The sequence below is a fragment of the Maylandia zebra genome, linkage group LG9 (assembly GCF_041146795.1).
Source record: "Maylandia zebra isolate NMK-2024a linkage group LG9, Mzebra_GT3a, whole genome shotgun sequence".
Lineage (NCBI taxonomy): Eukaryota > Metazoa > Chordata > Actinopteri > Cichliformes > Cichlidae > Maylandia > Maylandia zebra.
The window spans coordinates 36,407,182-36,434,986 of record NC_135175.1 but is presented as its reverse complement, the minus strand read 5'-3'; the positions used below and the strand labels follow the sequence as shown (position 1 = coordinate 36,434,986).

The 27,805-nt window shown below is 42.6% G+C and overlaps 2 protein-coding genes across 5 annotated transcripts; both read right to left on the bottom strand.

The window, feature by feature from the left end:
* Positions 1-1,984: 1,984 nt before the first annotated feature.
* Positions 1,985-15,160, bottom strand: LOC101475657 (ribonuclease inhibitor). 4 transcript variants are annotated; one of them, XM_014413813.4, is made up of 7 exons: positions 15,070-15,160; positions 10,917-11,097; positions 6,375-6,548; positions 5,477-5,653; positions 4,624-4,791; positions 3,631-3,804; positions 1,985-2,613 (listed from the first exon to the last, which is right to left on the bottom strand). In XM_014413813.4, the coding sequence occupies exons 2-7, from the start codon at positions 11,036-11,038 to the stop codon at positions 2,607-2,609; spliced, it is 822 nt and encodes a 273-aa protein (XP_014269299.1). In that variant the 5' UTR covers positions 11,039-11,097; positions 15,070-15,160; the 3' UTR covers positions 1,985-2,606. The 4 variants fall into 4 exon arrangements, with proteins under 4 accessions (XP_014269299.1, XP_014269300.1, XP_024659533.1 ...); XM_014413814.4 differs by having other exon boundaries at positions 10,917-11,100; positions 15,070-15,127; XM_024803765.2 differs by lacking the exon at positions 15,070-15,160 and adding an exon at positions 14,445-14,818.
* Positions 15,161-16,225: 1,065 nt separating this feature from the next.
* On the bottom strand, positions 16,226-22,580 carry LOC106676164 (uncharacterized). Its single transcript, XM_024803796.2, has 14 exons — positions 22,326-22,580; positions 21,598-21,803; positions 21,277-21,414; positions 20,566-20,704; positions 19,874-20,486; positions 19,389-19,530; positions 19,121-19,264; positions 18,976-19,038; positions 18,677-18,735; positions 18,157-18,347; positions 17,670-18,070; positions 17,297-17,396; positions 16,918-17,113; positions 16,226-16,825 (listed from the first exon to the last, which is right to left on the bottom strand). The coding sequence occupies exons 1-14, from the start codon at positions 22,446-22,448 to the stop codon at positions 16,689-16,691; spliced, it is 2,652 nt and encodes an 883-aa protein (XP_024659564.2). The 5' UTR covers positions 22,449-22,580; the 3' UTR covers positions 16,226-16,688.
* Between the last annotated feature and the right edge of the window lie 5,225 nt (positions 22,581-27,805).

Genomic DNA, 27,805 nt, shown 5'->3' with positions numbered 1-27,805 from the left:
TGACTCCATGCGACAAAGTTCCTCACCAGACTTCTGTACTCCTCTTCCTGATCATCCCAGATACACCCCATGATGGCCGTGTCATCTGCAAACTTCTGAATGTGGCATAATTCAGAGTTGTAGCAGAAGTCAGAGGTGTACAGGGTGAAGAGAAGAGGGGACAGCACAGTTCCCTGTGGTGCTCCTGTGCTGCTGACCACAGTGTCAGACGTGATGTCCTTCAGCCTGACGTACTGTGGTCTGTCGGTGAGGTAGTTGGAGATCCAAGCCACCAGGCAGGGGTCCACCTCCATCCTGTTCAGTTTTTCCTGAAGCATACAGGGCCGGATGGTATTAAAGGCACTGGAAAAGTCAAGAAACAGGATCCTGACCGTGCCTTTTCCCCCATCCAGGTGTGAGTGGGCTCTGTGTAGGAGGTACAGGATGGCATCCTCCACTCCGACATCCGCCTTGTATGCAAACTGTAGTGGGTCCTGGGCATGTTGTACCTGTTGTACCTGTGGTCGGAGGAGGTTGAGGAAGAGCCGCTCTAGAGCTGCTGGCTTTAAAGGACGATCGCCCCCTGCTGGTACTTCAGGAGAGGCAAAGCATGACCAGATGTTCTCTAGTGTCCCAGCTTTGTTGGATACTAACGTTGGAGTTGGCAGTAATGATATCAGTCAAAAACATGTATACCTGCGAAACAACACTAGCAGCTGTGGCAGGTGTGGAACATCAGTGGGACAGGTGGAGTCCACAGCTGCTGTGGGGACAGTTTCTTAGAGGCTGACGATCCAATCCCACCACAAAGACTTCAAGCTCCCTCTGCAGACATGTAAAATGTTGTGATAAGAGTCACGGACGGACAAAACAGCTCAATAAACACTTCATCACTGCTGTTAGCTTCCCACTGACAGTTCTAATCTGCGGGTAAAAATCACAAAGTAACAGATTAGTAGTATTTTTTATTTTAATATTATTTTTTTCAACACTCACCAAGTGAAAGCAAGCCCCCAACATTTAAACTGAAAAAGTAAGATTTAAAAGGGTAAATATAAGAATTTAATTTAAACTGAAAGATAAAATCAGACCATGAAAATACCACATACGAGAGATTATTGCATTTTCACAAGTTCATATTAAAACTTCAGTTTTAATTGGTACTTTTTCCATGGCTGAAATTTGGCTTCTTTGAATTTGTATAAACTGCTCAGAATTATTATTTTAAACAACTAACGTGAAAGTTCCTGCATCACACACGTTTCTTTGAACGGGAGTCTCGCCTCGATAAAGCAGGTGTTACTCACATGACTCGAGTGCTGCAGAAGTCCAGAGACATGAAAAGCAGGCTCTGTCACATCGATAATTACATACACGCATGATAAACAAAGCTACTCGCATATATAATTTTCTCCTTTCTAAAACAGCTGACTTTGCTCATATGATCATGTAAGTTGCACCAGCCCAACTCCAAATGGCATCGTCAGCTTTAGTCTGCAGGACGTGGCGGTACTGTTTCAATATGAAACGTCTGCACACTTTAGTTTCCATGGTGACTCCTCCAGCCGTTTCACTGACTGTGTGCTGATGTTCGCTTGCATCCTAACATTTAAAGCTTCTAATTGTAAAAGTTTGCAGATTTGGTGGAAGCCTCTTGTCTTTGTCCCAACTGGAACATCAATCTCTCACTGAAGTTGAATGTTTTTTTTTCATTCCTCTAAACAAGCGGTTCCTGAGATCCTCTGTTAACATTAGCAGACCCTGAGGCAGAGAGGATGAGGCACAGCTTCATCAGTGACACGCAGCAGACCGCAGGCTCATCACTCTCAGAAGGTTATTTAAAATTAAACAGCTTGAAACTAACTAGAAAAAAATTGTAAACACAATGAAGAGATTACCAAACTTTACACTGTTGCACCTGTTCAGTTATCATGGGCTTGGATGCTGTTTTCCAAGGCTGAATGATCAGACATGAGCTTTAATGACTGTAAAATTAATAACTGGGTCAGCACAGGATGGAATTTATTTAGATGTTGTGTAATCCACACAGGGCAAAAGTATAGAAATAGAAAATACAAACAAATGTCTCTTGCACCTTGACCACTCTCTTTATATCCGCTAACAGACAACAGGACTCTGACTGGAATATGAGGAGCAGTAGAGTTCCAGTAGAGTTAACTGTACTGAACAGAAACTAGACAGCCGGGAGTGCAGAGGCATCGATCTGTATATGTGTTTATTGTTTAACCACGAAACAATCACTGAACATTTCCACGTGAAACATTTTTTACATCACAAAATATTTTTTCCCAACAATCCGGTGCAACGTGTCAGTCCAGATACACTGATGATCCTGTCAGATCCAGAGGGACACACAGGGATGATGCTGGACTCTACATTGTGTCTGACAGTGGAGCTGTTCTCAGAGCAGTTCACTCTGCAGCACTGACAGTCATCTGCACTTCATTCCTCTGTCAGTCACTGCTGGATGAAGCTCTCCTCTCCACCTCCCAGTAACATGGCCCAGTCAGAGCGTCTCTACACACAAGCTGCTGCTGCTTCAACCTCTCTGGATCATCAGGACACAGCTGCTCCTCTCAGCACACACACCGTCCTGTTTACCATCATCACCACCTGCAGAGAGAAGGAGGAAGAGCAGAGGAGATAAACGAGTGTTTCCAGAGACTGTAAGCTCTCATGAAGCTCACACACCTGCAGTCTTTTATCATTAATTCTGTCTTTGATTTCAATCCAGCTCACAGTAGAAATAAACTGCTGAGAGACCTGAACGATTTCATGCTGTTCCACTAAACCACAGAGTTGTTGAAGAACATCCATTTTCTTTTCTTTTTTTTTTTTGGCCTGTCCCGTTTGGCTCTGTTGCATCAGAATTATTGTCTAAAGGCAAAGAAAGATACCCAACGGATTTACTTTACCAAACTGACCATCCCAGCCTTGCCATAATGGTCTATTTGATTCACCTTTTATTGTTTATTTTATTTTCACTTGCTGCACACGGGACAGACTTGACTGGGGGAAAGAAGGGGAGAAAGAAAGAGGGAAAGAGAAACAGCTGAGAAGAGGGACGGGGGAGAAGGGCAAAAGACAAAAACCAACAGAACGGGCAGAGAAAAAAAAATGCATATATCAATCACCTGGATCACCTGCTGAGAAAGAAAAAAGAAAACAAGCAGAAGAGAACAAGAGTAATAGAATAAACAACATCACAATGATATATGGGAATATGACAGTAAATACTAAATGTTAAACATTATTGTGCAGCACATAAGATCAACAGAACACAGTGTGCTTTGAGGTAGGAGCCAAAAAGGGTGTAGTTTGTGTGTGTGATCACCCGTGTGTACACCTGTGAGCATGGACGCGCTTGTTTTTTGTTTTTTAAAAGGTTCCTTCATGTAATGATCTGCTAGAGGGTGTGACTAATAAATACAGAGGACACTGAACATGTCAGCTTCTGATTGGCTGTTATCAATTTCTCTGTCCAATCCCGAAGCCTGTCACCGTTCTCCTCTCACAGCTTCACTGAGAAGCTGCAGCTTTACAGGAAACACTGGATCTTTGTTTCATACTGACTGTGTTTAGTACAATACTGCTGACAGCACCACCCACTCACTCCATCACTCTACTGACCTCAGTTTCTCCAGTCTGCAGTCTGGACTCTCCACCAGCTCGAACAGCCGCTTCATGTCCGATTCCTGCAGATCGTTTCCCCGTAAAATCAGCTCTCTCATAGCAGAAGAGTTGGACTTCAGCGCTGCTGCCAGATAATCACAGCTGATCTCTGACAAACCACAGCCCTCCAATCTGTATAAAGAATGAAAGTCCAACAAGACAGACTAAGTGTTGGACATGTGTTGTGGCTCCATCAGGGGAGCTTCTAAATGTGATGTGATAGCCCCTCTGGGTCTGTCAGGTCACAGCACTGAAGAGAGCTCAAACTGGGCACACAGTTGTTCCAGTCTGGACCAAAGACTCTATACTGGGACTTAGGGACTGCTTTGACTGCTCCCACTGGGACTTTTTAAAGGCTCATGTTCTCACTTAGATCATCCACACTTCAGTCAAAGGTTTGGACACACCTTCTCATTTATTGCTTGGGACCATCAATTGTGTTGTGCAGAAGTCAGGTTGGTACATAGCTGTTAGCCCTATTTGACAACTGTTAGAATTCATATTAGAACCAATCAGCTAAGTAAAAATAAAACAACAGTCCATCATTTCTTTAAGGAAAATCACTAAAACTTTGAATGTGTCCCCAAGTGCAGTCACAAAAACCATCAACCGTTAAATCACAAGGTGTGTCGTGTATTTCTACTTCTTTCTGGGGAAAATGGGGATTACATTGAAAACAGGAATTATTTTCCACAATAACCAGCCTTGGATTAGTAAATCACTGAAACATGTCCATGAGGGAGGGGACACAAACATGTTTCCGAAGAAAACAAGCGTATCAGGATGGACGAGTTAAATTTACTGTGTATTATCCAGAAATGAGAACGTTGCTCTGCTACAGTCATTGGCCTAATCCTCACTGCACATCATTTTATTAAAAGCTTTCTGTTTACTGTCAGCACAGCTTTTACATCATATTCATATCACTACAAGAACAACATGGTGACTGACCTCAAAGACTCCAGCTTACAGTCTGGCCTCTCTAGGAAACCACACAGCTTTCTCACTCCTGAATCCTGTAGACTGTTCCAGCTCAGACCCAGATCTTTAAGATGGGAGGGGTTGGACTTCAGAGCGATGGCGAGAGAACTGATATCTGACAAACTGCAGTCATCCAATCTGAATGAAGAATAAAAGATGCAGGTTTATTAGACAGTGTTTTTGCCTGAAATCATTCAGTGTTTCATAATCTGTTCAGAGCTGAAGACGGTCGTTACGATGTCGATTCAATATGAGCCCAAAATAAAACTGATAAATAAAAGGCCTCCATCTTTCTACGTCATGAGCCTGGGTCTTTGACCCAGTGTTTTGTTCTGGACTCATTCTATGTCTCATGTGGAATTTTATGTTCAAGCTCTCTATTATTTAGTCTTGAGTTCAGCATGGTTCTGGCTCTCGTCCCCAGAGTGGAAGTCAGTCATGACCCCGTCTCTCTGTGTCCTGTCTCCATGTTCCTTGTTTAGTTCTGTACAGTTTACAAGTCTTGGTCCCGGTCTCAGTGTTTGTTGCTTCCTTTTTTACTTTGTGTATCTTGTCAGTAAACGTATGAAAATACTTTTAAAAGTCCAACATTTATGGTTCATGCACTCCAAAGACGACCAGTGGGTGGGACTGGAGTCTTTGCCAGGCTGATTCTGGCCCCTGGGCCTTATGTTTAACACCCCTGGTTTAAACCTTAGAATAAAACAAACTTTAACATGAAGATCCTCATTGTGGATCAGTATAATATCAGCTTTACGTCTTCATTGTCAGGACAACTTTCACATCATATTCATGTCAGAACAAATCAAGCACGATGACTTACATCAGCGTCTCCAGTATACACAGTGAACCCTGCAGAAAACCACACAGCTGCTTCAATCCTGAATCCTGCAGGTTCATGTTGTGACTCAGGTCCAGATGTTTAAGGTGGGATGGGTTGGACTTCAGAGCTGAACCCATATCAGATACCCTGATATCTGACAACCAGCAGCGCTCCAATCTAAATAAAAAATAAAAATGGAGATAAAGTCATAATTGTGAACACATCAGTTCTTCTCTGTGTGCTGAGCTGTCAGACTTAGTGGAGTGGATTCAGGACACAGACACCCTCTGTGCTTTTACTTTTTTTTTTTTTTTTTACTCTTATTTGTGTTTATACACCACTCTACATTTAATCAAGTTATTATTGATGGCTTTGTCTTTGGTCGTTTCTTCCTCCCCTCCCCTCTTCCTCCCCAGGTGTTGATAGCCCAGATCTTGTTCTTCCCATTCAGCGGACTCCTCAGGACTTGCCTGACCCTTTGCAGATATTTGGTGGTCAAATTCTCTGGATTATTTGGAAAGGTCATTTTATTCATGTGGTCATTTTATAATAATTTAAATGTTGTTTGACAAACTCAGGACAAGCATTTATTACTGCTTTACACAGACTTTACAGAGTACAGTGGCGTTGTCTTTCCTCGTCATGAATAATCATCAAGAGTTTATGTAATACCAGTGAGGCTTCACCTGACTCCTGTGTGTTTTAGAAAATATTTGAACATTTCAATAATTCCTTTCAGTTACATCCGATGATGTGCTTGATGTTGCTCTATGTGTACCTCTGACATGTTAACCATTTACCAGAGGAGGTCATATCAGAGACGTCTCCTCCAGAAAGTATCAAACACCACAGATCTGAAATATAGAAAAACAACAACAGCTGCTGTCAGTGAACCCACCTCAGAGTCTCCAGCTGACAGTTTGGACTCTCCAGTCCAGCACACAGAAGCTTCACTGCTGAATCCTGCAGTTTGTTCAGACTCATGTCCAGCTCTGTCAGATGGGAGGGGTTGGACATCAGAGCTGAGGCCACGACTTCACAGTCAGTATCTGAGAGCCCACAACCGATCAGTCTGTGATCAGAGAAAATATGAAAGGTTTCAAGAAAGTTACATGAAAAAAGCATTTTCTTCATTTTTCTTTACAAGAGAGATTCAATTTTTTTTTTACATTTTATTGACCCAATATGCAGACATTTTTGATCTATCAGCCCCAAAATTATAGATCTTTGTTTATTTTGATTGTTAAAAAAAAAAGAAAAGAAAACGAACTGCAACTTTTTTTTGTTTAATTTATGTTTCATAATTTCTGAGCTAATCAACCATTGCCACAGATTTTACATAAAAATGCCTTTATTTAAAGAACAAAAACACATATTTAATTAAGGTATGTGACATATGAAGCTAAAATTAACAGCAATCGTTATATACTGTACATTCAAACTTTGGCCCATAACATTTTTTGATGATGATGGAGCAGAAATTATTCTAAAAATGTAATAATTTGGGAGCCACCCAGGTCTTGAAAATGAAAAATAGTGTTACACACTACAGCATCAGATTTTACTCGACATGGGTTTGAGGAATTGTTCAGTGAGCATAAATCCAGAAGCTTTCGGTGAAGTTCCAGTGTGAGGTTGACGCACGGATACATTAATGTGACATCACTTACAGTTTTAGGGAGGACTCACAGCGGCGTGTTAGTTCATGCTTTAAAGTCAGTGATGTCCCAGAATTCAAAGAAAAAAAGCAGTGTTTTTAGCAGTTTATGAAAGATCGACAAACTCTAACATAACGTGATCCAAATCATCCATGAAGTGAATTTAATCAGCTACATCTGACATCTGTGGTCATGAAGTCTTTTGAGCGCCTAGTTCTCTCCTATCTCAAGACCCTCACGGCCCCCCTCCTGGACCCCCTGCAGTTTGCATACAGAGCCAACAGGTCTGTAGACGACGCCATCAACATGGCCCTACACTTCATCCTGCAGCATCTGGACTCCCCAGGAACCTACGCCAGGATCCTGTTTGTGGACTTCAGCTCTGCCTTCAATACCATCCTTCCAGACCATCTCCGAGGCAAGCTTTCCCAGATGAATGTGCCTGATCCCATCTGCCGGTGGATCACTGACTTCCTGACGGACAGGAAGCAGCATGTGAGGCTGGGGAAGAATGTCTCGGACTCCCGGACCATCAGCACCGGCTCCCCTCAGGGCTGTGTTCTTTCTCCTCTGCTCTTCTCCCTGTACACCAACTGCTGCACCTCCACCCACCAGTCTGTCAAGCTAATCAAGTTTGCAGATGACACCACCGTTATTGGACTCATCTCGGACGGGGACGAGTCTGCCTACAGGAGGGAGGTTGAACGTCTGGTGTCTTGGTGCAGCCACAACAACCTGGTGCTGAATGCCCAGAAGACAGTGGAGATTATTGTGGACTTCAGGAAGCACACAGCCCCACTCCCCCCCATCATCCTGACTGACACCCCCATCACCTCTGTGGACTCATTCCGCTTCCTGGGTACCACCATCACCCAGGACCTGAAGTGGGAGCCCACCATCACCTCCGTCATCAAGAAAGCCCAGCAGAGGATGTACTTCCTGAGGCAGCTGAAGAAATTCAACCTGCCAACACGGATGATGATGCAGTTCTACACTGCAATCATCGAGTCCATCCTCACCTCCTCCATCACCGTGTGGTACGCTGGAGCCACTATCAGGGGCAAACAGAGACTGCAGCGTGTTGTGCGCTCTGCTGAGAAGGTGATTGGCTGCAGACTCCCATCTCTGCAGGACCTGTACACCTCCAGGACACTGCGGCGTGCAGCTCGGATCTCAGCTGACCCTTCTCACCCTGGACACAGTCTGTTTGACCTGCTCCCCTCAGGCAGGAGGCTCCGGTCCATTCGCACCAGAACCTCTCGCCATAAGAACAGTTTCTTCCCCTCTGCTGTCGGACACATGAACAATAACCGTACGACTGTTCCCGCCACTAACACATGACCCTACGCTGTGTTCACTGCATCATTCCATGTTTGCACTGATCACCACCTGCACTCATGTATATATCTTTCTACGTAGCACTCTTAATTCTTATTCTCATGTGTATATCTCATGTATAGCTCATGCACATATCTTTCTACGTAGCACTTTTAATTCTTATTCCTGCTTTTATTTTTTCATGTCTATTTAAGTGCTATTTATGACAGTATGTTTGCACTGAAGCACCGCAGCAATTTCCTAATGTTGTAAACCTGCTCAACATTTGGCAATAAACCCCTTTCTGATTCTGATTTCTGATTCTACAGTCTGTAGTACCAGTCTGTACCACAAGGTGGAGAAGAGAGTCTAGAGTTTTTTTGGCTGGGGCAGTTCATGGAGCTCTCTACACTCTCTGTGACACCACCTGTGAGACTCAAATAAAATAAGCCAAAAGGTGAAGGCAGCTGCTCTACACCTCTGTACAAACGCAGTAGCTGTGTTACATTCATGTATGATTAAACCAGTCAACTGATTTTCCTTTTTTCTTCGAATCATTAAAATCTTCAAACAACCAGAGCAATAAAAACGGGTGATAACCAGAGGAGCTCTGTGCAGTCCTGGTCACAATGACTTATGAGTGTGGATTCATTTTATATTACCCCCTTCCCAACCCCCTGACTGTGGTTCAGGGGGTTGGGAAGCTCATCTTGTAACTGGAAGGTTGCCAGTTCGATCCCCAGCTCTGTCTGTCCCTGGGCAAGACACTTTACCCTACCGCCTGCTGGTGTTGGCCAGAGGGGCCGATGGCGCGATATGGCAGCCTCGTTTCTATCAGCCTGTCCCAGGGCAGCTGTGGCTGCCTCCACCAGTGTGTGAATGAAGGAATAGTGGAATTGTAAAGCGCTCTAGAAAAGCACTATGTAAATGCAATCCATTATTAATATACACAAACTACACCTTTCTTGGCTGCTACCTCAAAGTGTCTGTGAAGGTTCTCAGTCATCCAGGTCATCGTAGTCAAAGGAGCTTGGAAAGAAAAGCGTCTGGACTTCTTTAAGTTGCTTGAAGATGTTTCACCTCTCATCTGAGAAGCTTCTTCAGTTCTAAGGTCAAATGGTGGAGAGTCCCAGATATAAACCTAGTGGGAGTTTCCCCCCACAGAGGGACAAAAGGACCCCTGATGATCCTCTAATCGCCTGAGCCAAGGTGTGAAACTGGGTGTGGGTCCCAATCAGCCAGGGTTTCGGGTGTGTTCATTGTGAAACCTGGCCCCACCTTATCATGCGAATTCCTGAGGTCAGATGGCCCAGGATGCGAGTGGGCGTTAAGGCGTCTGGGAAGGATCTCAAAACTGGATTATAGATGGCAGAGAGTTGGTGTCGTAAACCCCGCCTCTGTTCAAAGATGGTCGCTCACAGTGGACATAGATTCTGCTTTCACTCCTCTTTCAAACCATCTCTCCTCTCTGTCCAAAATGTGAACATTGGCATCCTCGAAAGAGTGACCTTTGACCTTAAGATGCAGATGGACTGCTGAGTCTTGTCCCGTGGAGGTGGCTCTTCTGTGTTGTGCCATGCGCTTGTGAAGTGGCTGTTTGGTCTCTCCGATGTAGAGGTCTGAGCATTCCTCGCTGCACTGTACAGCATACACCACATTGTTAAGTCTGTGTTTTGGCGTTTTGTCTTTCGGGTGAACCAGTTTGTGTCTGAGCGTGTTGCTGGGTCTGAAATGCACTGGGATGTCATGTTTGGAGAAAACTCTCCTGAGTTTCTCTGATACACCGGCTACATAGGGGATGACAATGTTGTTGCGTCTGTCCTTCTTATCCTCCCTCGCTGGTGTCTGGTCTTCTTTTCTGTGCCTCTTTGCTGACTTTAAGAACGCCCATTTAGGATAGCCGCACGTTTTGAGTGCTTCCTTTACATGTGTGTGTTCCTTCTTTTTCCTTCAGGCTTAGAGGGAACATGTTCTGCCCGGTGGTGTAGCGCAGCGCAGTTTCCTGGACTGCGCTGTGCACATTGAAGAGAACGGCAACCTCAACATCGAAGTTTACCGGAAGCCCACACACACGGACCAGTACCTCCTCTTTGACTCCCATCACCCTCTGGAACACAAACCTGGAGTAATTAGGACCCTACACCACCGGGCAGAACATGTTTTTTTCTCTCCCTCTCTTTCTTTCATTTTGTCTCCCTGTCCTATCCCCCAGTCATGTCTGTCCCGTCTGTAATGACCAAAAAATCAAATCAAATAAATACATAATAATAATAATAATGGTCAATCAAATGGACCCATATGGCAAGGCCATGATGATCTACTTGGTAAAATAAATCCACTTGGCATCTTTCTTGGCCTTCAGACACCAATTCTGACGGCTAAAGATCCAAACGGGACAGACAAAAAACAAGAAAAAAAGAAACTGAAACTACTAAGGTGAATACTGTTAGCACATCTGGACCCACCGAGCCTTTTTGCAGCTCTTCACAAGTGCAATCACTCTGTGTCGTCCCTGCTCTGCTATGTTGTAGTCCTCGATGTCAAACTCATCCACGATCTCCTCCGCCTCGTCCATCATGTAGTCCATAGTTCTGCTGTTGAGAAGCACTGACGGCTTCAGCCTCAGGGATGATGTTCAGCTTTAATCTGCTGAACAGGAACAGCAAAAGATCAAAGGGAAGCACTTTCACCAGATGAACACACGAGACTCACGATTCATTTAAAGGATTTTCTGTGTGACGTCTTAATCTTCACAGAGTTGTCTTCGGAGTTATGGAGGACAAGAATGTTCAACACAGCCAAGCTCTTTTTGTGTTAGCTAAACAAAACCTAAAACCCCAAGTGCACTCACATGAGCGTCATGTCACAGGTCATGTGACTCTTCTTCTGTGACCCCTGTGAGATCTGCTTGCTCCAGTCAGAGAGATTATCAGACAGTAATAAAATGGTGATAAAAATCTATTAAAAACTATAAAATATAACCGCAAAATCCAAATCTGCACATACTACGAGATTAATGCTGCAGGAAATTGTGCAAATTGCCGGTTATTTCTAAGGAGATGGCTGCACAACTTTAAAGTGGCTCCATTTAAGCATTACAGCTTCCTGTCCCACGGCACACTGACGCTGTGTCCATGTAGGATGGAGGTGACTTCTACAGGGACAAACACACAGCTCCATCCTAGAGTGAACACAGACAAGTCTGAGAAGAAAACAGCAGCTTCAGCTTCGACCTGACACATTTTACATCCCAGTTTGATTTTCTTTAGAAACGTCTCGAGATTATTCACCAAACGGTTTGTTAGAGCACAGAGAAAGTCCTGGATTTAAACAGTAACAAGAGCCCAATATATCCCTGAGGATTAAATTACAGACAGCTGTGTTAACAGCAGAGCTCCAACACTATCAGAAACTTCTGCTTTTTAATTTATCAAGAATGTTCACATGACAAACAACAGACTCATTACACTGGGGAGAAATCACGTCTGTAAGCTAATAAGCTGCTGTCAGTTCAAAGGGAAATTTATGAAGACAAAGTCACAACTATCTGAACATTTTTTAAAATACTCCAATTATTGCATAATAAATGAATTATTAAGAGACTTAAAGCCTTAATAATGAATTTATTAATAACCTCAGACCATTTTAAAAAAGGACTTAATTTGAAAACTTGTTCCTCCAAATAAAGTCTGAAACCCGTCTGTTTGTGCAGGGTGGAAGGAGGACACTGTGGGCGCGCTGCAGCCAAACTACACACACCTGCAGATGGACTACAAACAGGTCATTCTGCATTACTGAGGCTGTAATGAAGTGACATGAGATCAGGTCCTCATATTTCCTCACAGACAGACTGAACGAATGCAAACTGAACTGTGTGAGCTGAGTTTTTATATTCAAATCAGCTTCACACAAAGAAACAAGCTGATTAGAAACAGTTTTTGTTCAGTGTTCAGCTGCAGCTTTAACAGCCTGTGGAACATATCAGCTTTGGCATGATGAAAACTGGCTGTTAACGTGACCTGTGTCAGTTATCATTGATGTTGACGCTTCATCAGTCAAACAATCTGGATCCTTCAGACCAAAGAAACAATGAAATGTGGGAGAGAAAAACAGGAAGAAACATCCACCAGGACCAGGCTCAGGGAGGCAGTTATTGGCTGGTTCTGAGGGATTTTCTAAACGCGCAAATCAGTCCGTGCATGATTGCATCGCCCCGCCCATCAAAAAGTCACCTGCGCGAATAGATCACCTGTCGTCGGTTTCTGGACTGAGTAACGTCGCCCAACCGTAGTCTGTATACAGTGTTGTTGTCCTTCCTGCTCCTGTCAAAGACGGCATGTTGCATGTCAAAGACAATTTCAAACTGCAGGATTTATCGAAGTAGGGTTGCCAACTCCCTGAAAAATAAATAAGGGACACCTCGTGGCCAGGGCCGGGCGACCCAGTTGTCTTCACCCTTCCCGGTGTGGTAGCTCTTTTTTTTTGTGTGTGAAATTATTTTTTAACCATTTGACTTGAATTTGATTTAAGCAGATGCATATTCTTTGTGATATGACCGTATGGGAAACAAATGATCATTTAGCCATTTATTTTTAGCTCACAATGACAACATTAACACAGTAAAACAGGTCTCTTTCTTAAACAGAAGCCTGTCATGCTTAACTTTTGAGAATATAAGTAAATCTTTCTTTAAAAGAACTCTGTCCTGCTTAACTTAAAATTATATAAATTAATAGAAAACAATAGAACAAAAATATTCTTGTAACAGTGCACATTTAGTGCATTTAGTACAGTTGGCTTCAGCTGAGGTATTATTTCAGCTTTTCTAAAGCTAATCAGCTGCTCCTGTTTGTAAACCCGCTTGTTCCCATGATTACGCATCATAACTCATCATCATTATTCATCTATGTATTACTTTTATGTATTAGTCATCTATTTGTTGTAATCATCTATCCTTGCAGTTGTTTATTACACAAAATAAATTATCACACTTCTGGCCACATAGCCCTGATATTCACCGCACATGCCCATATTAACCTTAACCAGAGGGTTTAAACAACAAACCAGTGTTTACATACCATATCTGCTTCTGCCGTGGCCTGGTGGACAAGAAATTGGTTAAGGGTTCCCCGAGCTTTCACGCCCCTCATGTTTTTCATGTGCCCACCACTAGAAGCATGCCTATGGAAAAAGTGCGCCGGCACACAGTGCAGCGCGCTTTATAGGTGTTATCGTGCACTTTCCCAGCCAGGTGTTTTCCTTTTCCCATTCCTCCTTTTTTTCTTTCTCTGAGGGGAACAAACATTGCTGCTCTAATGCTGGGCTCACACTGTGCGATTTTTGGTCCATTTTGAGCCGATTTTTGAGTCGTGCGACCGATTTGGTGATCGGACCGATTTTGGCCTTCATCGTGCGTCGTGTAGTATACGTGGGGTAACGAGAAGCGATTAACACCTCACGACCAGCTCCCGATCATCAATCGCTCGTGAGGGTGTCACCACAGCCGCTCACACTGCTCGCGCGCAAACACGTAAACGTTGGTGTAAAAGACGGAGCAGCTGTGCAGCGTGTGATCTGGACACAAGCGATGGAGGCACAACTTGTAGAACTTTGGAAAGCTCATCCGAGCCTTTTCGATGTGGTATCACAAAATGATCACGACCACAACAACCGTGAAAATAGTTGGATTTACATGCTGCTCAATCACAGCTGCCTGATCATGTTTTTCATTAGCAATTTAGCAAAGTTGATGGTGGTGGTGTGTCTGTGTGAGTGAAAGACAGAGAGAGCGAGCGACAGATTTTCTGTTATAACCTTCATTTTATGGAGGCACAGTGTGACTCAGGTCGCATCAGAGCATCGGGCGGTACAGTGTGAGACCTGCATCGTGACCTATGAACTTCTAACCCCTGCGAGTCAATCGTGCAGTTTGAGCAGGAGCTGAATAACGTGACTGAAAAAATCGCACAGTGTCTGCCCAGCTTTAGGTTTACCGTCGTCCGAGACTTGCACCGCAGTGTCGGCGTTTGTTTCCCTGTTGGCCATGCTTCTTGTTGTGGTCAACTGTTGTCTTCCGGTATTTTCTCTGTAAGCGACCTTTCCTCGACCAATGAGATGAGCGGTAATCTGAATTGTCATAAGTGTGCTGTCAGCTCATTGGTCACAAAGCAGGAGAGGGGCTGGGAATTATGTTTTCAAACAAAGCGTTAATTCCATTAACATTTATAGACTACTTTTGATTCTCACTGTATTACGGGACAAAGTGCGTCCCTTATTAGCTCAATACGGGACGTGTGCTTTTGTTTCTAAATACGGGACGATTCCGTTTTTTAAGGGACGGTTGGCAACCCTAGCCGGACACTGTTAGTGGTTCAGGATGAGGGACACACCTGACACATGTTATTCACAGCGGTTCCGTTAAACGCACATTTAACAGCAGCGCCTACAGCGTCGCATGGATGACGAACCCGGAAGTGAAACAGCGCAGACAGTTTTCTTTGAGCTGGCTTTGAGTCACTGATCACAGAGTTCACCGTGACTGTCCTTCTCCCCTCTGCAGTCCACAGACACGCACACACTCCGACAGCAAAGCTACAACCACGCTGTGCCAACACTCACCCGCCTCCACCTCCAACGCACCGCCAACTCTGCTCCTTCCGCCTTCCTGTGCTTGTGTAATCACGTGATCAGAATCGCCCCTCCCTTCTCCAAACTCAGTAAATCAGGAGTGTGTGTCTGTGTGTGTGTGTATGTCACTGATATTCAGCGTGTACAGTTTATGAAAACAGTCGCTTGGGTTATTGAACGATCTGCACGGACAGCAGCTGTTCAGGAGTCACGCGGGGCGGGAGACACTGTGACGTTTCACAGGTGAGCTCTTCACCTGCAGGTCTTTGTCTGGAGCGAGCTTTCTGTGTGGCTCCTTCTTGCCGCTGCTCCCCGAGACTAACGGCTGTTTCAATTCATTTTCATCTCAGTTCTTCAGTTTTGTTTTGTTTTAAATGTCATTCAAAATTTGAAGATTAGGATTGTGAGCTTTTCCTTGGTTGAACAAGGACAAATCCAAGAAATAAAAAATGTTCCTGAAGAAAACTGAACGTTTGATGGCAAATATGAGGAGAGAAACTCTCAAAACACAGAAAGTTAAAGGTTGAAATCGATTTCCAGAATAAAGATGAAGGTGGTGTCTGACCGATGTGCGCTGAGGTTCAGGAACAACGCTGACATTAACCAGGCACAATAAATGTTTCAGTTGGTTGTCATTCAGCACATTTATGTTTTACATCATTCAGTGAAATACTCTCTTTTTTCTTCAGGCCGACTGCACGCCTGCGACAGCATGATGACGGCACGCTGCACGATTTAAGTTTGGCTGTTTCCTTCATAAATACCAGCAGGGCTCAAATAGAAATGTGTTTTATTTGAACGCAACCTTCAACTTTTTGTTTTTATTGCACGCAGAAAATTGTAGTTTTCTCTGCAGCAGCCCATTGATTTCATAAATGCAGCACACTATACTTTTTAACACACATGCAGTGTTTTCCTCATTTTACATGTCAGGGCGGGAGCCACAAAAAACGGCTTCTTGAGCATTTCAGGTTGCCTGGTAACCAGCTGATGAAGAGCACTGATTAGCACTTTATTGCCGATTCACGTGTGAACATACAGGCTAATGAAATGCAGTGGCTGATGCAACACTTTAACTGAGGAAAGGAGCTTCTCAGGCATTTGAAAGCACAGCAGAGAATGAAAGAAAAGCACTAACACGTGAGAGTGCCTTTAATGATTTTTATTGAAGAAAAGTTCATAATAACCGCTTTAATGTTGGTCTCAAATTTACTCAAATGTGCATAGAAATGATTATAGAGGAGCACACATCAACAGTAACACTTTCTGTGAATCACACTCTAACATATAAAAAGAAAAGCTGCTGTAAAGCTGCACGACTGAACAACAATCCAAAGATTCATCTTTCAAAGTCTGTTTTATGTCTGTTTTCTCTTAAAGCTCACAAACACAAACACAGCTGTAACAGCTGGGACTGTGCCCTACATCATAAAGCTAATTGAGGTGACTGTTGTTGTGAGTTCACGCTACACAAATGAAGCTGAATTATAAAGAATTAAATTCATGATTGATTTAAACATGAGCAGATACACAAACACCGAAACTCTGACAGCAAAATGAGGTTCATTGAAAAGTAATGCAGGAACTGGTATTCTGATTACACTGCTGTCTTAATTTTCACTCGAGGCCAAACGCTGGTATTTGACCTTTGACATTTTGGCCCTGTACAGGAGCACTCCACAGATCATGGCAACAGCAGCAAGAAGACATCCAGCGATGAAGACCAGGTTCAGGTTCAGGTTGTTCCCTGAAGACCACAATAGAACCTCAGCATTGTTCACACTTTAGTGAAAGTCAAACAAAGAAGCTAATGTTAAGAAGCACTTTGTGTTTCCATACCTGCACTCATGCTGGTGTCTGCTGACCTCTTCAAGCGCAGAGGACCCTGGGAAACGAAGTGCGCTGCAGTCTGGATGGCAGAGTCCCTCTTTCGGCGGTGGGAGTGGTGGTGATTGTTTGAGTTGATGCATCCCTGTGAGCACCTGCTGTTGGGATTCCCTGCTTCACACATCATTACTGAACAGCTGATGTATACCTGAGTGAAACAGGACACACTGTCAGTATATCAGCAGACGTACAGTTGCCCCCTCTAGTGGAACAAGAGCAGAGCTGCAGTCAAACCTTTGCTTCTCCGTCCCAGACAAGGAGAAAACACAAATTGGGCATATTTATTAGTGCTTTTAGAAATTGGAGCTTCTAGATATCTACAGTTCTTTACCTGATCGTGCAAACCGATGAACTTGAAGGCCTCGATGCAGAATCTAAACTGTCTCTTGTTGTCGGTCTCATGGATCATCACAGTTGGGTCCACGGGGCACCTAATCAGAGCCGAGCACAAAGACGACACAGCTGCTGTAACTCCATGTCTTACAATCAAAGCTGCTACAGAAGCAGAGACATCACAGGGTTTCTACAGCATTTCAGAATCAAAGAAAAGAGAAAACTTTGGTAAAACTCTGGTTTTCCTTCTTTTCTTTTATATATTGATCCAATGGTGGGTTTTTGTATCAAACTTGGCCAAATGATCAAATGTTGAGGTAACTGATGTGCCGTAAATAATATACACTTCACTTTCTTCAGCACATGCGTACCCGTCTTCAATGATGGAGTAGGTTGGCTGGGAATTGGGGTTGTCGTACGGCGAGGCTCTGCAGGACTCCACAAACATCTCGGTGTCGTTGACTATGGAGGACGCATCTATCTCCATGTAAATCTTCTGCCCTACGTCGTACTCCAGAGGGTACGAACTGGGATCAATGATGCTTCTGAACTGGTTGTTGGGGTAAAACTCAAACTGGTAGGTGAACGTGCCGAAGCCTTTATCAAACACTTCCACAATCGTCCTGTGTGCTGTGAAGCCCAGTGACACGTTCCCCTTTTTGGGGTACTGACAGTAGAACTCTACTTCCAGGTTATGTTTCCTGGTGATCAGAGCTCCGCTGTCATCCACTGTGGTGATTTCATTCTTAAAAATGAGATGTTCCTCGTCTTCCTGCAGAGTCAAACATCACTCTGTCAGTCCTCGTTCTGATATCTAAACCAACAACAACAGAATAGATACAAAGGAGCTCTGGTTACCTCGATCTGAGTGCCACAAGCATTGAGAGGGATGACGCCGATGATGTGAGTGCTGTTGGAGTATCTCTCCAGGCTGCAGAGGGTGTTGCTGGGCTCACTGAGACGCAGGTGATCCTCACGGAGTCCACGGAGGGACGATTTCTCCACCTCGACTCTCATTTCAGACTCAGTGCAGATCACGTTGGTTTTAACTGAAACAAGTTAAAAACATATAAAATATGTTATGATGTAAGAAAACATACAGACTTAGAATTTACCTTATGATACCCATTCAAAGGACTCTTCATTAAGCTAAACCTAATGCAATCCAACACAACAGATTTAAAGATTTACAATTTCAGTTTATTTTAATGTTGCCAGAAATATGTCAAAATCCTCCAACTCCAATTGTCAAAAAGTTATAAAACTATAAAACGAATTCAGTGAAGAAAATAGAAAATATGTCACATATTTGAACACACACAGCACCTTATAAAATAAAATGCACACATTTTGGTATCAAAGATGATTTTAGACTCACTTTCCTCTGTTCCAACTTTCAAGATGACACACCTCATCTCGGACTGATAGACGCCGGACCTGAAGAGACATTAGAACAATGATAAGTTGACTTAATGTGTGACTTAAATAATTTTCCTTTTTATTATTTCTTCAAATACTCTTGAAATTGTAAAGCTTAAGGTCAAATGAGGAGAGCTTCATTTTATAATTTGTTCATAGTGGCATTATTTATTCCAAAAGCACATTTATTTAAACTTCTCACACCTAGACAGAAAATCCATTTTTTTAAAGCACTAAAAACAACAAAAAGTCACTTACTGTGAAGTCGGGGTGCCGTGGTTATGAGAGTGGGTATTGCCTGGAAAACTGGTCACTGCTGACCTGAAAAACCCACAAAGAGTCCAATCATGACTTTGCTCTCCCAAACTATTTCTGTGTTTAAAGGAATGAAACCGAGGCTAACCCTGTCGCCGATTCAACAGCAAAGCACACTGGGAAATAATCTCCCAGATCGCTGGAGAACGGCGTCCACCGAAGCACAAACTCATTATGTGTGGTTCTGTGCTTGGTCATATTCATTGGCCCGCTCATGATGATATCTTGTATTCTGTAAGAAAACCACAGAAGGAAACAAGGATTAGCTCATTAATGCTGAGCTGAGCTTTCCTGCTGAAGTGATAATAATGTTTCGCTGCCATCAGGCCTCCTTAATCAAGCTTTGTCTCACTCACGCTGCATATGAAGCCTGTGCTTTGATTCTGATCTCCACCTCTTTGTTGACCTCTGCATGAATGCGCTGTCCGTGTGCAGGTGTTGGGTGCACAAACTGGGGCAAGTATAGTCCCTCCTGGCATGAAGGAGCAGGTGGATCCACTGGAGTACAGTTAGAGTAGTAACAAATAAGCATCCGTTACCAAACAGGAAGAAGCAGCTGTCTGCATAGCAAAAGTTTAAGGCTTTAAACAAACACGTGAAGTGGAGTTTGGTTCTTGGGCTGCTGAAGAATTCAGTGCAAACAGGTAAAACTAATATTAAGTTTTTAAGATAAACTGTGGGTCACATGAGTAAATAGGTCTGCTGCAATCAGCTGTTTCTACCACAGTTACCACTGTCTTCATGTGCAGAGTCATGAAAGCAGCAACATGCTGAGAACAGAGCAGAGCGGAGTGTGCTGCATCATCACATCATCAAACACTGAGACAACAATGGGCCTTACCAACGAAAGAGAACTGCAACGGTAGTTTACTGAGGGGAGGAGAGGTCGCCTGCAGCGGTCTGCCCGTAGTCCACCACCATGGTGTGGTAGTGGGGGCAGCTGTAGTTGTAGTGGGGGCAGCTGTAGTTGTAGTGGGGGCAGCTGTAGTTGTAGTGGGCACAGCTGTAGTTGTAGTGGGTGCAGCTGTAGTTGTAGTGGGGGCAGCTGTAGTTGTAGTAGGAGCGGCTGTTGTAGTTGTAGTGGGCACAGCTGTAGTTGTAGTGGGTGCAGCTGTAGTTGTAGTGGGGGCAGCTGTAGTTGTAGTGGGCACAGCTGTAGTTGTAGTGGGTGCAGCTGTAGTTGTAGTAGGAGCGGCTGTTGTAGTTGTAGTGGGGGCAGCTGTAGTTGTCCACCACCACCATGATGTGGTAGTGGGGGCAGCTGTCGTTGACCCCCACCACCACCATGGTGCAGCTGTAGTTGTAGTAGGAGCAGACAGAGGAGACCTGGAGGACTGGGATCCATCGGAGTATCTCAGACTGATGTGTCCTTGTGGGAAATCCTCCACCACCAACTCAAATGCATTCACCCTGGGGTCAGCATCAGTGTATTGGTAATGTAACGTGCAGGAGTCCTGACAGTGGGACATTTTGGAGTTAAAAGGGAAAAACCACAAGTGAGTTATTGTACAGTGCATTAGAACATCAGCTAACCTGGTCTAAGTGGAAGCCTGAATGTTGGGTGCAGCCGTAGCACTCTGCACTTCCTGGATTTCCATATCTGCATCTGACTTTGTCTCCATCAGGATCAAAGGACATCAGCTTGTATGTCCGTGGGCAGTTTTCAGGAACTCTTTAATAAACACATTAACAAAGTCTCTGTCAGTGTCTCACACAGTAACATGAGTCAAGCACTGGCATGATTATCTTGTATTATCTTGTAAAACTGATCAAGAAGGTAGAAAGAAAAATATGTAGACAATAGAATGAAAACTAAAATTAATTTGTCTGCTAGTTGATAAAAAACAAGAACTTCTTGTTTTCCTTTTTCAGAGAAGCAGGTTTTGCCACATGATGACATTTTCAAATTCTGCTGTTTAGAGGCTCATAGTTTAATTGGAGATAAATTATCTGAATTTCAGGAGCTGGACCTCGCCTCCAAACACACCCCTTCCAGTTCTAATGCATGTTTGTTTTTGTTCCCCACCCTACCTCTCCTTTTTTAATTCTTTCAATTCTTTCCATTCTTCACTTCTGCTTAGTACACGGGGATCTGCCAGGCCTGGTAGCCGCCACCAGTCCCCTTCGAGGCCTTCCCCAAACCGCAGCTCAGCTCATGTTTTCGCCTTTATCTACTAAAAATGCTGTCAAATCTGAAATGAGGACGTGGGCCCAGTGAGAGAAATCAAACTTCAGGAAGCTTACCTGAGGAAAGGTAGGATGGCAACTTCTGGTGCTCTGTTTGGTTTTCCAGTGTCGGATCTTTCTCCCAAATCCACAAGAGTGTTCAAGTACCAATCATAATTGTTGTCACGTCTGTATATCCAGCAGCAGCTCGCTGCCCTGGTTTGTTTAGAAATAACAAAGTCATCCACCCACCAAGCTCTTGTTTTATCATAATATCAGACAGATTTAATGACTGTGGTGACTTTAGATGAATAATAATTAATAAAAATTAATAACCAATAATTACACACAATGAAGCACATCAACAGTATCTTCATACTTAAAATGAAAAATGCTCACCGCATTTCAAAAGGTCTGTTGCTCGGGACGACCCGCGTGGTGACGGTTTCAGCTTCACACCATTGTCTGTTATAGAGTGGAGCACTGGTGCTGCTGTCCAGTCTGCCTCTCTGACTTGTGGAGGTGTAGCCACAGTATCCACTGGAACAATACCAGTAGAGGGTGTCGTAATATCCATCATAGGTGTCCCTGTCCCGAATTTGAACCTATAGCAAATATCATATAATCAACTCAGTCAGATTCTCACCAGTTATTTCAGTTTTACTCCACGTTATCAGTATGAAGAAGGTTCTGTATCTGCGTTTGATCATGTGATCACAATTTTAACACAATCAATAACAAATGTAGGTCATGGAAGCCACGTCTGCAGCCATTGATTAGTCAAGGCACTCTGGATTTAGAGGTGAAGAAAGTGAAACACAATAATAATCATCATCATAATTATTATTATTATTGTGTTTTTCATAATATTTTCATTGATGAACATTTATTAGTTGTTCTCAATAGTTTAAAAAAATAAAGTTTAGTATTTGTTTAAACTTTAATAAAAGACAAAGTGTTTAAAAATACATGCATAAGTTAAGAAGCAAAAATTAAGGAATTCAAGGAAAAGGCTGAAAAGTGAAAGTTTATTCTATCAGAATAATCAGACCTGCCACAGTCGGGACAACAGCTTCACTTATTATCTGTCATTAACATTAAGTACAGTTAAACGTTGTATATCTCACATTAAAAGAGCCATCAGGGTTTCTTCCTTTGTAGGTGTAGGTCGTGGTTCCCCCAAAGTAATGAGAAGCAGACACCAGTGAGACCAGGAGCAGCTGAAGCAGGAGCATCAGTGTGGACGCCATGATCCTCCAAACCCACCTCTGTCTCCAGAGATGCTGCTCACATCCACCTGCAGCATCTTTATATACGAAGCAGGGCACAGTCCTGCCAAGTCTAGTGGCATGCACGCTATGTGAGAGAACAATAAGAGCTGCAAAACTGGTCTGAGCAGGAAAACACACCTGTTTAAAAAAATATATACTGTAAATGAGTAAATGAAACCTAACTTCTCTGATTCCTGGCACACAGACCGTGTTATTGTTATCCTGTAAACACAGGGTTACGCCTGAAAACCAGTTTAATCCACGTGATAGTTTCTACTTTGATTCTTTTAAAGACAGTTTTAAAATCTGACAGTACTTCAATTCAATTCAATTCAATTTTATTTATATAGCGCCAAATCACAACAAAAGTCGCCTCATAGATACAGAGAAAAACCCAACAATCATATGACCCCCTATGAGCAGCACTTTGGCGACAGTGGGAAGGAAAAACTCCCTTTTAACAGGAAGAAACCTCCAGCAGAACCAGGCTCAGGGAGGGGCGGGGCCATCTGCTGCGACCGGTTGGGGTGAGAGAAGGAAGACAGGATAAAGACATGCTGTGGAAGAGAGACAGAGGTTAATAACAGATATGATTCAATGCAGAGAGGTCTGTTAATACATAGTGAGTGAGAAAGGTGACTGGAAAGGAAAAACTCAATGCATCATGGGAATCCCCGGCAGCCTACATCTATTGCAGCATAACTAAGGGAGGATTCAGGGTCACCTGGTCCAGCCCTAACTATATGCTTTAGCAAAAAGGAAAGTTTGAAGCCTAATCTTGAAAGTAGAGATAGTGTCTGTCTCCTGAATCCAAACTGGAAGCTGGTTCCACAGAAGAGGGGCCTGAAAACTGAAGGCTCTGCCTCCCATTCTACTTTTAAATACTCTAGGAACAACAAGTAGGCCTGCAGAGCGAGAGCGAAGTGCTCTAATAGGGTGATATGGTACAGGAGAAATCTGCTCTCTCTTTCTAGTCCCTGTCAGGACTCTTGCTGCAGCATTTTGGATCAGCTGAAGGCTTTTCAGGGAGTTTTTAGGACTTCCTGATAATAATGAATTGCAGTCGTCCAGCCTGGAAGTAATAAATGCATGAACTAGTTTTTCAGCGTCACTCTGAGACAGGATATTTCTAACTTTAGAGATGTTGCACAAATGGAAGAACGCAGTCTTACATATTTGTTTAATATGTGCGTTGAAGGACATGTCCTGGTCAAAAATGACTCCAAGGTTCCTCACAGTGTTACTGGAGGCCAAGGTAATGCCATCCAGAGGAAGAATCTGGTTAGATACCATATTTCTAGGCTTTTCAGGGCCGAGTACAATAACCTCAGTTTGATCTGAATTAAGAAGCAGAAAGTTAGCGGCCATCCAGGTCTTTATGTCTTTAAGACATTCCTGCAGTTTAACTCATTGGTGTGTGTTATCTGGCTTCATGGACAGATAGAGCTGGGTGTCATCAGCATAGCAGTGAAAGTGTATGCTATGTCTTCTAATGATGCTGCCTAAGGGAAGCATGTATAATGTAAACAGAATTGGTCCTAGCACTGAACCCTGTGGAACTCCATAATTAACCTCAGTGTGTGAAGAGGACTCTCCATTTACATGTACACATTGGAGTCTATTAGATAGATATGATACAAACCACTGCAGTGCAGTACCTGTAATACCTACAGCATGTTCTAATCGCTCTAATAGGATATTATGGTCGACAGTATCGAACGCTGCACTAAGGTCTAGCAGGACAAGCACAGAGATGAGTCCACTGTCAGAGGCCATAAGAAGATCATTTGTAACCTTCACTAAAGCTGTTTCTGTGCTGTGATGAGCTCTGAAACCTGACTGAAACTCTTCAAATAAACCTCTGCAGATGATCTGTTAGCTGTTTGACAACTACTCTTTCAAGGATGTTTGATATAAAGGAAGGTTGGAGATTGGCCTATAATTAGCTAAGACTGCTGGGTCTAGAGATGCTTTTTGAGTAAAGGTTTAACTACAGCTAGCTTGAAGGCCTGTGGTACATAGCTGATTATTAGAGATAGGTTGATCATATTTAAGATCGAAGCATTAATTAATGGCAGGACTTCTTTGAGCAGTTTTGTAGGAATGGGGTCTAAAAGACACGTTGATGGTTTGGAGGAAGTAATTATTGAAGTTAACTCAGAAAGATCAATTAGAGAAAAAGAGTCTAACTTAACATCAATGGTACTAAGAGTAGCTATAGATAATATTACATCTGTGGGATGATTATTGGTATTTTTTTCTCTAATGATAAAAATTTTATTTGTGAAGAAGTTCATGAAGTCATTACTAGTTAACGTTAAAGGGATTGTTGGCTCAAAAGAGCTCTGACTGTTTGTCAGCCTGGCTACAGAGCTGAAGAGAAACCTGGGTTTGTTCTTATTTTCTTCAATCAGTGATGAATAGTAAGATGTTCTGGCTTTGCGGAGGGCTTTCTTATAAAGCAGCAAACTATTTCTCCAGGCTAAATGATGATCCTCTAAATCTGTGACACGCCATTTCCTCTCCAGATTACGAGTCATCTGCTTTAGGCTACGTGTTTGAGAATTATACCACGGAGTCAGGTACTTCTGATTAGAGACCTTAGTTTTCACAGGAGCTACAGTATCCAGAGTCGTACGTAGTGAGGAGGTGAAATTATTAACAAGATGATCGACCTCTGTTGTGGTAGCGTTCAGATAGCTGCTCTGCTCTGTGTTGGTACAGGGCATTGAAGATGATAACAGTGGGTGGATTATATTCTTAAACTTAGTTGCAGTGCTTTCAGAAAGACATCTACTTTGATAAAGTCTACTCTCCACCGCTGTGTAATCAATTATTGTAAATGTAAATGTTATCAGGAAATGATCAGACAGGAGAGGGTTTTCAGGAAACACTGTTAAATGTTCAGTTTCTATGCCATATGTTAAAACAAGATCTAGAGTGTGATTAAAGTGGTGGGTGGGTTCTTTTACATTTTGAGAGAAACCAATTGAGTCTAATAACAGATTAAATGCCATGTTGAGGCTGTCATTCTTAGCATCTACATGGATGTTGAAATCACCCACAATAATTATTTTATCTGAGCTCAGAACTAAATTAGATATAAAGTCTGAGAAATCAGACAGAAACTCTGTGTAAGGCCCAGGTGGACGATAGATGATAACAAGTAAGACTGGTTTCTGAGTTTTACAGCTGGGGTGGACGAGGCTAAGCATCAGGCTTTCAAATGAATTAAACGTCTGTCTTGGTCTTTCATTAATTAATAGGCTGTTGTGAAAAATTGCTGCCACACCTCCCCCTCGGCCTGTTCTTCGAGATTTCTGGTAGTTAGAATGACTCGGGGGTGTTGATTCATTTAAACTAACATAATCATCCTGCTGCAACCAGGTTTCTGTAAGGCAGAGTAAATCAATTTGTTGATCAATTATTAAGTCATGTACTAACAGAGACTTGGAGGAGAGAGACCTAATATTTAATAATCCACATTTCACTGTTTTACTCTTTGGTTCATTTGTGGATACTGTATTGTTCTTTCTTTGTGATTGTTTATGTTTAAGTTGTTTGTTGCTGGTTTTTAGTTTGTTTTTTGTCTTTTTGGAAGCTGACACAGTCTCTATGGAGATGGGTTTTTGGGGGGGGTAGCAAATTCACGTACTTAAATTCACATAAACAGTACATGTTTACAACAAAGAATTATATTTAGATTCTGTCAAATCACACATATAACTGCAAGCCTGCATTTCATTCGTAACACTTCTTTCAAGAAAAAGTTGAAAAGTTCACTTTCAGAATTTTCTCACATCACACCAGGTTTTAGTGCAGCACAAATACATGTATTTTTACATTACAGACTCACATCACTGGAGTGTGAGGATAATAAATCAGCTATTCTGATTTACATTTTCCTTTTCAGAGCATGTCCAGAGTGGGTTCGCTCTTTTTTTCATTTTAATTTAGAGTTTTGTCTCATTCTTTGGTTTCTTTTACATAAATAAACGAGAGAACAAAGAACAATAACCCCAGAATTAAACTGACACTACATAATTCAACAGTAATAGGTGCAGTATTTTGGCTCAGTTATTAGCGCTGCAGAGGCCTTCTGTGTAGTTTGGATGTTCTCCATGTGCTTGAAAATGTAAAGCTAAAGACATGTGCGTTCTCAGACATTTAATAATTTGGTTTGATCAGTCAAATGGCCTTCAGGTAAACAACACGGCTCTTTTTTTGCAACTCTTTCGATCACACAACGCTCTGTGCAAACAAAGCAGAGGTATTTTGCTTTTTGTTTGCAGTTGCACTGCATAGTTTTAGTTTCATTTTTCAATCATATGCATACATGTAGAACAGTTTAACATCAGATGACCAAAATACAGGGTGGCGCACAGCCCAGCTTCTAAACAAAGAGGGAACAGGGTCTTAATGTAAAAAGAAATGATAAAATTAACAAATAAAAGAAACACCTGCTGGAATATTTAATAATTAATATTTAAGATGCCTTAGAAAGTGTTTTAATGTTTGGTTTAAGTTAGTACATTAATACATTAATAACCTTTAATGCTGGGACCAAAAATGAATGTGAACAGAGGCTCTGCCCAGTTTAATTTTCTCAGCTTGTCCTGTCTACTGCCTTCATGCGGGAGCTGTCTAGGCTTCTCACTTTTACCTGCTCCATGTCTCCATCCAATCTCTTACTTCACCCACTTCATTATTCATCATTCATGGTTTGCCAGCAAATTCTTATAACCGTTGGACCGTCTCAGTTCCACACAGCATGTTCAAGTGCCACCCACAGCAAAGGTCACACCGGATCTGGTTTTCCTTCCAGTCTGAGCTACTTCCTGTTCCTCTGCCTAGGTCGTATACTAACTGTACCATCACATACAGGGATATGAAGACTGCCATTGCACTGGCCGGTGTTGATACAGCAAAAATTTCCCACGTGTGGGACTAATAAAGGTTATCTTATCTTATCTTTTTTTTTATTGTGTCACAGTACATATTCTTATATTTTTAGATGACAGGATTTCATGTGTATCAAACTCACATTATTGCAGTGTGAGGATAATAGTCAGAGTTATTCTGATTTGCATTTTCATGGGTTCTTAAAAACTGTTAAACTGTTTGCTCTTTTGTTTTACAATTTTAAATTAAATGTTTTACATTTAGAGTTTGGTCTCTGAATTTTTGTGTCTTTCACATAGATACACAACAGAATAAAGAATCAGCGAGTCCAGATGGACAATGACCTCAGGATAAAACACTGTGCTTTGTAACTAACTTACAGTCATGTGGATGTAATAGTAATAGGTGTAGAATCCTGGCTCAGTAATTAGCTC